Source organism: Notolepis coatsorum (genome assembly GCF_963971535.1).
Source record: "Notolepis coatsorum genome assembly, contig: SUPER_13_unloc_1, whole genome shotgun sequence".
NCBI classification, from domain to species: Eukaryota; Metazoa; Chordata; class Actinopteri; order Aulopiformes; family Paralepididae; genus Notolepis; species Notolepis coatsorum.
In genome coordinates, this window is record NW_028174869.1 from 1,019,593 (window position 1) to 1,031,695 (window position 12,103).

Below are 12,103 nucleotides of genomic sequence, written 5' to 3' on the forward strand. Positions count from 1 at the left end.
ATTCATAATGTCCCTCCGCTGGCCTGAGATCCACCAGCAGGACCCACTGAGCTCTCTAGCGGTTCAGGAGCGCCATCTGGTGGCCGATCGGCGCAACCGCTTAACAGGAAGCGCAGTAGAGGTTTTGCTAGACGTCCGTATTGCTTCCGGCCACTCGGTACATGTCCCGTGACTCTAGCTCGTCACACTACATAGCGATCGATTGCCAATAACTCGATAAACAACATGATTTGGACGTATATACCATTATACAAGCTGGAGATGGACCGGGTAATAATATATCCCATAATGATAAAATTTCTACTCGACGATGATCGCCCAACGGCGCGCGGAGACTGGGGTGAGTTTCAGCGTGTAACGTTACCGTCTTCGATAATAACTGATATTATCAACATTTGACCCACATTAGATGATTGGTATAACGCTGCCCACGGAATTATAAACGCCCCCTCGCCCATCCGGTCAACATCAGATGACGTGTAGTAACTTCTAGAAGTACGTCTAGTTGGAATTTTTTATATCGCGCTGATTGCCATCAAACTGTATTTCATCATCAATATAATGCATTTGGGGCTATATATCACGTTCTGGAGAAAGCTGCAGAAAGAGATGAAAACATACTTATACATTAGACCATACTTTACTATGAATATGTGAATGAAAAAGTTTAACGTTGCTACACAATGAACAATACATATAGGACTTTGAATGGGCCCTAATAATGGCAATGTAGCAATAGAATTTAAAAAGTTATAGCCCTGCAAAGAAGGGGACTTTCTCCATAGACAAATAGCGCTGGCAATCTATGGTATATCATTAATTTAACCTTAGGCAACCAAAGTGTTAATAATAAACACTGTTAGGACTGTCTGACTCTTAATAATAAACACTGTTAGGACTATCTGACTCTTAATTATAAACACTGTTAGGACTGTCTGACTCTTAATAATAAACACTGTTAGGACTATCTGACTCTTAATAATAAACACTGTTAGGACTATCTGACTCTTAATAATAAACACTGTTAGGACTATCTGACTCTTGATAATAAACACTGTTAGGACTATCTGACTCTTAATAATAAACACTGTTAGGACTGTCTGACTCTTGATAATAAACACTGTTAGGACTGTCTGACTCTTAATAATAAACACTATTAGGACTGTCTGACTCTTAATAATAAACACTGTTAGGACTGTCTGACTCTTAACACTTTCAGTGCCGGAGCCCGGTGCCCCGGAACCTCCTTGAATGCCGCGACCCACTTCAATGTTAGCGTTAAAAAACGCCTAATCTATGTTTTAAATTATGTGTCTAATCTGCCCGTCGCTTATCAATGACTCGTTTGCAGTCAACATTGTCGAAACGGATTGTTTTTTTATCGGTTCATTTTCGTTTTATAGCATTTTGAAAAGCCCTCGTTTTCAAGGAAAATATAAAGATTCCGTGATAAAAGACATTTACTGGAATATTCTAGAATACACAAAAACTTTGTCATTTTTCGGCCTATTTATGAATCGTTTTCAAATAAACGCTAGATTATCGATAGTATATGTGTACGTATGCACGCTATAGACGCGGGTACAATAATAATGGGTACAATACAATACGGCTCAATACAAAAAATACTTCTGAAGAAGTCCACAATCATCCCTGTACCCAAAAAATCTACGCCCGCTTGCCTCAACGACTACCGCCCTGTAGCCCTCACCTCCATAGCCATGAAGTGCTTTGAGAAGCTAGTGAAGGGCTACATCTGTTCCTCCCTCCCCATCAACCTGGACCCTCTGCAATTTGCATACCGCCCCAACAGGTCCACGGAGGACGCCATAGCCCATGTGCTGCACACAGCAGCATCACACCTGGACAAGAGGCAGGGGAACTATGTGAGAATGCTGTTCATCGACTACAGCTCAGCATTCAATACCATAGTCCCCTCCAAACTCATCGCCAAGCTCAGGGACCTGGGCTTGAACTATGACCTCTGCCAGTGGGTCTTGGACTTCCTGACGGGCAGACCCCAGGTGGTAAGAGCAGGCAACTGCACCTCCTCATCCATCACGCTCAACATAGGGGCCCCCCAGGGCTGTGTTCTGAGCCCCCTCCTCTACTCCCTGTACACACATGACTGCGTAGCACAGCGGAACAACAACACCATCATCAAATTAGCTGATGACACAGTAGTGGTGGGCCTGATCTCTGCCAACGACGAAAGGGCCTACCTGGAAGAGGTAGAGAACCTGTCACAGTGGTGTCAGGAGAACTGCCTCTCCTTGAACGTCAGCAAAACAAAAGAGATGATTGTGGACTTCAGGAGGTCGGGGGTCAAGGACTACAGCCCCCTCAGCATCGACGGGGCACCGGTTGAGAGAGTGAACAGTTTCAAGTACCTCAGAGCCCACATATCCGAGGACTTGACATGGACCACACACATTGACAGTGTTGTGAAGAAGGCACGACAACGCCTCTACTTCCTCAGGCGCCTAAGGAAGTTCCAAGTCAGTCAGAAGATCCTTAGGAACTTCTACTCATGTACAATAGAGAGCATCCTGACCGGCAACATCACCTCCTGGTTTGGGAATAGCACCGCACAAGACCGTAGCAGACTACAAAGAGTGACACGTTCAGCCGAACGCACAATTGGAGGGGGGCTTCCCACCCTCCAGAACATTTACAACAAGCGGTGCAAGGGGAAGGCTAAGAGAATTATTAAGGACTCGAGCCACCCGAACAACTGCCTCTTTGAACTGCTGCGGTCAGGCAAGCGATACCGGAGTCTTAAGGCGAGCACAGAAAGACTCAGAAGAAGCTTCTATCCCCAGGCCATCAGGCTGCTAAACGAACAATAAACACTATGCAACAACCATCAAATGCACACAGCACACACACCCACACGCACACACTCACTCAAACAAACAACACACTGCAGCACCCACTCTCCACACTTTAGATCACACAAACACACTTTACACTTTATATTTATTGATAAAGGATTTGCACTACAACTCGTACACCTACTGTAAATTGTACCTAAATTGCACCTCATCCCATTTCTGCCTTGCACTATATAGTATTGTATATTAGTACACTGCACAGTATTGTATATTATATGGTAACTCAGTTACGTCTATTCTGCATCGAACATTGTACATATGTCTAAACTGAACACTGTGACCTCATTTTTTTTAAACACCCAGTCTAACCACGGCCTGAAACAACTTTAAACACCCAGTCTAACCACGGCCTGAAACAACTTTAAACACCCAGTCTAACCACGGCCTGAAACAACTTTAAACACCCAGTCTAACCACGGCCTGAAACAACTTTAAACACCCAGTCTAACCACGGCCTGAAACAACTTTAAACACCCAGTCTAACCACGGTCTGAAACAACTTTAAACACCCAGTCTAACCACGGCCTGAAACAACTTTAAACACCCAGTCTAACCACGGCCTGAAACACCCAGTCTAACCACGGCCTGAAACACCCAGTCTAACCACGGCCTGAAACACCCAGTCTAACCACGGCCTGAAACAACTTTAAAAAGCAGGTGTTTGTACAGAGATATGACAACGGAGGTGCGACGCAACACTTGTGTTTACCGTAGTGCAAGTGGCGGGGGAGGGGGGGATGGGGGACGAGGACGTGGTGGAGGTGGGGGTGAAGGGGCTGCCGGAGTGAGGGAAGTCTTCATCTGGTGGAGAGGTGGCCAGGGCCTGAGCTGCAGGGGGGGGGGGGGGGGGGGGAGAGAGGGGGGGGGGAGAGAGGGGGGGAGAGAGGGGGGGGAGAAGAGAGAGAGAGGGGAGGGGAGAGGGGGGGGACAGAGAGAGAGGGGAGGGAGAGGGGAGAGAGAGAGAGGGGGGAGAGAGAGAGAGGGGAGGGGAGAGAGAGGGGAGGGAGAGAGAGGGGAGGGGAGAGGGGAGAGAGAGAGAGAGAGAGAGGGGGGGAGAGAGGGGGGAGAGAGAGAGAGAGGGGAGGGGAGAGAGGAGAGAGAGAGTGGGGGGGGGGAGAGGGGAGGGAGAGGGGGGGGAGAGAGAGGGGAGGGGAGAGAGAGAGGGGAGAGAGAGAGAGGGGGGGAGAGAGGGGGGGAGAGAGAGAGAGGGGAGGGGAGAGGGGAGAGAGAGGGGGGGGGACAGAGAGAGAGGGGAGAGAGAGAGAGGGGGGGAGAGAGGGGGGGAGAGAGAGAGAGAGAGGGGAGGGGAGAGGGGAGAGAGAGGGGGGGAAGAGAGGGGGGGAGGGAGAGAGAGAGAGAAGGGGGGAGAGAGAGGGGGGGAGAGAGAGAGGGAGAGGGGGGGGAGAGAGAGAGGGGGGGAGAGAGAGAGAGAGAAGGGGGGGAGAGAGAGAGAGGGGAGAGATGGAGGGGAGAGGGGGGGGAGGGAGAGAGGGGGGAGGGAGAGAGAGGGGGGGGGAGAGAGAGAGGGGGGGAGGGAGAGACAGAGAGAGAGAGAGACAGAGTAATTACAGCAAAACGTTTACTTCAGTATTGCAGGTTCCCACAGACATTGCAAAATGAAATTCAAGGCCATTCAAGTACTTTTCCAAGCACAAAAAAAGGATCCAATTCACTTTTAAATACGTTTTTTTTTTAAATTTTATATATATATATATAAACCTGATCCAATATTTATGGCTTAAAACTAATTTCCGACAATTAGTTACGCTTTAGATAAAAGAAATGCAAAATGATTCAGAACAATTTTATCATGGATGAACAAAACTTTCAATGCGAATGGTTGATTTGAATTCCAAGGACTTTTTAAGCACCTTGTTAAAAAGCTTGTTTTCAAGTTTTCAAGGAATTCCAGGCCTTGACTTTTTTTTGTAAAAAAACAAGCACTTTAACACATTGACGGCCACAGGTATTAGACGGCCCCGCTCTATAAGGCCAGCTTATCATAATAAGGTTTCATTGTGCGTGAGGCTGTTTGTAGAGCTAAATCTATACTTTATATTATTGCTATCTGTCCATTCTCATTCTCATTTTTCATCAATACGTTCCGATTTTATAGCGTCTTGAATATGAACGTTATATGGGATTGGTCTGGTATATTTCCTGCAAAACGAGATACAGGCTGCTAAGCTAATAACGTTAAATCGAATGGCGTTTCGGCCCTACAGAAGCTAGAGCTAAAAATCTAAATGCATATTGTCGGTATCATGGTCCACCATGAATGCATGAAAGGGGGGGGGGGGGGGCGTTGTTCGTTAGCCTCAGTAGCCACATTCGCTGATCGGCTGGTTGAGTATGATAACAAGGCCTGATCAGCATGTCATTTACGTGAAAAAGCTCTGGACTGCAAAAAGGATTTCCCAGTTATCGATCGCCATCTGGTAGATCGATATGTCCATTGGCTGATGATATATTCCTTTACTGCATACTGAATTCAGCGCCCCAAAACGTATTCCATGCTACAATTGCTACATGCTACACGCATAGATTCAGGCTAACAGGAAAGTCCATTCAAGGGATTACTGCATTATCGAGACAGCGCCCCTACGAGGATCTGGCCGGTAATGCACTTTTCCGAATTCCAAGAGTAGGGTAATTCTGCAGTGGCATGTCCGTGGTTGGCCCCGTATGTGTTAAGCACACAGGAGTATTGTATGTAGGTTAGCATGTACATCAGGGCTCCAGACTAACCTCTTTCACCACCGTCTCAGAACCGTCCCGAAATACAATTTGAACCGTCCCAAAGTGAATGTAAACCGTCCCAAACATCTAAATGCCGTATCTTTACTGGCCATGCCTGCATTCTAGTAAAGACATGGAAATCACTTGGATGTTTTAGGACACTAGCTACACAGACACTAGGGCTGGGCGATAAAACGATAACGATAATTATCGCGATATATTTTAATAATCGATATCGATCGATAATAATAAAACAAAGATACAAAAAAAATGTGACCTGCAACAGGGCAGTTTTAAAACCAGAGACAGTGGACAGACTTGTCTTTCTTGCCTGCAACTTAAAGTAATGGCTTTGCTTGTCCAAATGACAATACTGACCAAATTGAGATTTATTTTTCTCTTGTCCATTTATTTTGTTTGCTTTCTAATTTAAAATACAGTTTGAAACCGTCTGTACACAGTAGGCTATGTGTGCTAGCAGAGCTAGACTCCAGTCACGAGTCATGGTGCACATGTGCAGTGGTTTGTCCACCAAAAAAGCGCCAAAAGATAGAAAAGAAACTAGCAGAGCCAGAACTGTTCAACTCCTCTGGAGCCACAGCCAGCAGAGAAGCCGGTTTACTTTAGCTTTCAAACCAGCTGCAGCCTGAGAACTGGAGTGTGAGGGGATGTAACACTAAAGATGGAGTGTGAGGGGCTGTAACACTAAAGATGGAGTGTGAGGGGCTGTAACACTAAAGATGGAGTGTGAGGGGCTGTAACACTAAAGATGGAGTGTGAGGGGCTGTAACACTAAAGATGGAGTGTGAGGGGCTGTAACACTAAAGATGGAGTGTGAGGGGCTGTAACACTAAAGATGGAGTGTGAGGGGCTGTAACACTAAAGATGGCGGCAACGACAAAGAATTGCTGCAAAATAAACATACATCTGTTGTTTAAATTATTATTATTCTTTTTTAAATTAAAATATATATATATTTTTTTTAATACTTATAACAATCTCGATAATTATCGATATCGAGTGATATGATAACATTATCATATCGTTATCGTGATATCATTTTTGGCCATATCGCCCAGCCCTAATAGACACACACACACACACACACACACACACACACACACACACACACACACACACACACACACACACACACACACACACACACACACACACACACACACACACACACACACACACACACACACACACACACACACACACACACACACACACACACACACACACACACACACACACACACACACACTTACAAATGTCGTCCAGATCTAGATCATCGTAGAGAAACTCGTTCTCTTCAAAGTCAGGATCCTGTGAGGAGTCCATGTAGTACTCAACATCGTCCTGTAGGGGGGGGTAGAGACAGGAGAGAGACAGGAGACAAACACACATGTAGTACTCAACATCGTCCTGTAGGGGGGGGGTAGAGACAGGAGAGAGACAGGAGACAAACACACATGTAGTACTACACATCGTCCTGTAGGGGGGGGGGGTAGAGACAGGAGAGAGACAGGAGACAAACACACATGTAGTACTCAACATCGTCCTGTAGGGGGGGGGTAGAGACAGGAGAGAGACAGGAGACAAACACACATGTAGTACTCAACATCGTCCTGTAGGGGGGGGGTAGAGACAGGAGAGAGACAGGAGACAAACACACATGTAGTACTACACATCGTCCTGTAGGGGGGGGGTAGAGACAGGAGAGAGACAGGAGACAAACACACATGTAGTACTACACATCGTCCTGTAGGGGGGGGGGGTAGAGACAGGAGAGAGACAGGAGACAAACACACATGTAGTACTACACATCGTCCTGTAGGGGGGGGGGGGTAGAGACAGGAGAGAGACAGGAGACAAACACACATGTAGTACTACACATCGTCCTGTAGGGGGGGGGGGGGGGGTAGAGACAGGAGAGAGACAGGAGACAAACACACATGTAGTACTACACATCGTCCTGTAGGGGGGGGGGGGGTAGAGACAGGAGAGAGACAGGAGACAAACACACATGTAGTACTACACATCGTCCTGTAGGGGGGGGGGGGGCAGAGACAGGAGAGAGACAGGAGACAAACACACATGTAGTACTACACATCGTCCTGTAGGGGGGGGGGGGGGGCAGAGACAGGAGAGAGACAGGAGACAAACACACATGTAGTACTACACATCGTCCTGTAGGGGGGGGGGGGGGGCAGAGACAGGAGAGAGACAGGAGACAAACACACATGTAGTACTACACATCATCCTGTAGGGGGGGGGGCAGAGACAGGAGAGAGACAGGAGACAAACACACATGTAGTACTACACATCGTCCTGTAGGGGGGGGGGGCAGAGACAGGAGAGAGACAGGAGACAAACACACATGTAGTACTACACATCGTCCTGTAGGGGGGGGGGGGGGGGGGGTAGAGACAGGAGAGAGACAGGAGACAAACACACATGTAGTACTACACATCGTCCTGTAGGGGGGGGGGGGCAGAGACAGGGGAGAGACAGGAGACACACACACATGTAGTACTACACACCATGCTGGAGAACACACACACACACATGTAGTACTACACACCATGCTGGAGAACACACACACACACATGTAGTACTACACACCATGCTGGAGAACACACACACACACATGTAGTACTACACACAGGGCGGCTAGGTGGTGTAGTGGGCAAGGCACTCGCCACCAGTGTGGAGACGCTAGGATTCGCGTGTTCGAATCCAGCTCTCCACATTGTTTTTCAGTTTGGCTGGTCGTCCGCAGTAATACACATTGGCCGTATTACGGGGAGGGAAAACTGAAGGGTGGGGATCGAACGTTGTGAACAAGCGACTCCTACAAGTCGGTTGGTGCGCCTGCGCAGTAGAATCAGGAAGTGTCGGGGGCAGCGTGAGCCTCCCACGCGTTACTCCTCGACACTGAGAGATCGAGCTGCGCAGGTGAAAAGATGCGACTGCTGTTACCTCAAGTACCGGAGGGGACTCGTGCTATGTATGACTTAGTCCACATTGCAGCCGGCTTGTGGGAGGCAAGAAACAGCGTTCGTGACAGGGGAGGGTTGAATTGGATGATACGAAATTGGGATGGGAGAAAATATAGAAAAATGGGAGAAAAAGTGGATCAAAAAAAAACATGTAGTACTACACACCATGCTGGAGAACACACACACACACACACACACACATGTAGTACTACACACCATGCTGGAGAACACACACACACACACACACACACACATGTAGTACTACACGCCATGCTGGAGAACACACACACACACATGTAGTACTACACACCATGCTGGAGAACACACACACACACACACACACACATGTAGTACTACACACCATGCTGGAGAACACACACACACACACACACATGTAGTACTACACACCATGCTGGAGAACACACACACACACACACACACACACATGTAGTACTACACATCATGCTGGAGAACACACACACACACACACACACACACACATGTAGTACTACACACCATGCTGGAGAACACACACACACACACACACACATGTAGTACTACACATCATGCTGGAGAACACACACACACACACACATGTAGTACTACACACCATGCTGGAGAACACACACACACACACATGTAGTACTACACACCATGCTGGAGAACACACACACACACATGTAGTACTACACATCATGCTGGAGAACACACACACACACACACACACACATGTAGTACTACACACCATGCTGGAGAACACACACACACACACACACATGTAGTACTACACGCCATGCTGGAGAACACACACACACACATGTAGTACTACACACCATGCTGGAGAACACACACACACACACACACACACATGTAGTACTACACACCATGCTGGAGAACACACACACACACACACACACACATGTAGTACTACACACCATGCTGGAGAACACACACACACACACACACACATGTAGTACTACACACCATGCTGGAGAACACACACACACACACACACACACACATGTAGTACTACACATCATGCTGGAGAACACACACACACACACACACACACACACACACATGTAGTACTACACACCATGCTGGAGAACACACACACACACACACACACACACATGTAGTACTACACACCATGCTGGAGAACACACACACACACACACACACACACATGTAGTACTACACACCATGCTGGAGAACACACACACACACACACATGTAGTACTACACACCATGCTGGAGAACACACACACACACACATGTAGTACTACACACCATGCTGGAGAACACACACACACACATGTAGTACTACACATCATGCTGGAGAACACACACACACACACACACACACATGTAGTACTACACACCATGCTGGAGAACACACACACACACACATGTAGTACTACACACCATGCTGGAGAACACACACACACACACACATGTAGTACTACACACCATGCTGGAGAACACACACACACATGTAGTACTACACATCATGCTGGAGAACACACACACACACATGTAGTACTACACACCATGCTGGAGAACACACACACACACACACATGTAGTACTACACACCATGCTGGAGAACACACACACACACACACATGTAGTACTACACACCATGCTGGAGAACACACACACACACACACATGTAGTACTACACACCATGCTGGAGAACACACACACACACACACATGTAGTACTACACACCATGCTGGAGAACACACACACACACATGTAGTACTACACACCATGCTGGAGAACACACACACACACATGTAGTACTACACACCATGCTGGAGAACACACACACACACACACATGTAGTACTACACACCATGCTGGAGAACACACACACACACATGTAGTACTACACACCATGCTGGAGAACACACACACACACATGTAGTACTACACACCATGCTGGAGAACACACACACACACATGTAGTACTACACATCATGCTGGAGAACACACACACACACACACATGTAGTACTACACACCATGCTGGAGAACACACACACACACACACATGTAGTACTACACATCATGCTGGAGAACACACACACACACACACATGTAGTACTACACACCATGCTGGAGAACACACACACACACATGTAGTACTACACACCATGCTGGAGAACACACACACACACATGTAGTACTACACACCATGCTGGAGAACACACACACACACACACATGTAGTACTACACACCATGCTGGAGAACACACACACACACACACACACACATGTAGTACTACACACCATGCTGGAGAACACACACACACACACATGTAGTACTACACACCATGCTGGAGAACACACACACACACACATGTAGTACTACACACCATGCTGGAGAACACACACACACACACACATGTAGTACTACACACCATGCTGGAGAACACACACACACACACACATGTAGTACTACACACCATGCTGGAGAACACACACACACACACACATGTAGTACTACACACCATGCTGGAGAACACACACACACACACACACACACATGTAGTACTACACACCATGCTGGAGAACACACACACACACATGTAGTACTACACACCATGCTGGAGAACACACACACACACACACATGTAGTACTACACACCATGCTGGAGAACACACACACACACATGTAGTACTACACACCATGCTGGAGAACACACACACACACACACACATGTAGTACTACACATCATGCTGGAGAACACACACACACACACACACACATGTAGTACTACACATCATGCTGGAGAACACACACACACACACACACATGTAGTACTACACACCATGCTGGAGAACACACACACACACACATGTAGTACTACACACCATGCTGGAGAACACACACACACACACACACATGTAGTACTACACACCATGCTGGAGAACACACACACACACACATGTAGTACTACACACCATGCTGGAGAACACACACACACACACACATGTAGTACTACACACCATGCTGGAGAACACACACACACACATGTAGTACTACACACCATGCTGGAGAACACACACACACACACATGTAGTACTACACACCATGCTGGAGAACACACACACACACACACACACACATGTAGTACTACACATCATGCTGGAGAACACACACACACACACATGTAGTACTACACACCATGCTGGAGAACACACACACACACACATGTAGTACTACACACCATGCTGGAGAACACACACACACACACATGTAGTACTACACATCATGCTGGAGAACACACACACACACACACATGTAGTACTACACACCATGCTGGAGAACACACACACACACATGTACAATATAACTCATCAGTTTCTTCAACATAATCCAATAAGGGCACGGTTGGTATGAAAGTGATGGTGACGTCTTGTAGTATAATATTATAATATTAGTGTAGCCTAAACTT

At 47.1% G+C, this 12,103-nt stretch overlaps 1 protein-coding gene across 1 annotated transcript in view; it reads right to left on the bottom strand.

The window, feature by feature from the left end:
* LOC311239736 (uncharacterized protein) overlaps window positions 1-12,103 on the bottom strand; it is a gene marked incomplete at its 3' end in the record, with an annotated part of 95,758 nt that overhangs the window by 34,769 nt on the left and 48,886 nt on the right. Inside the window, exons 8-9 of the mRNA XM_084338432.1 lie at window positions 6,908-6,998; window positions 3,604-3,722 (exon numbers count right to left, since the gene is read on the bottom strand). Coding sequence (XP_084194558.1) covers window positions 3,604-3,722; window positions 6,908-6,998 — 210 coding nt within the window. The remainder of the gene's footprint in view (window positions 1-3,603; window positions 3,723-6,907; window positions 6,999-12,103) is intronic.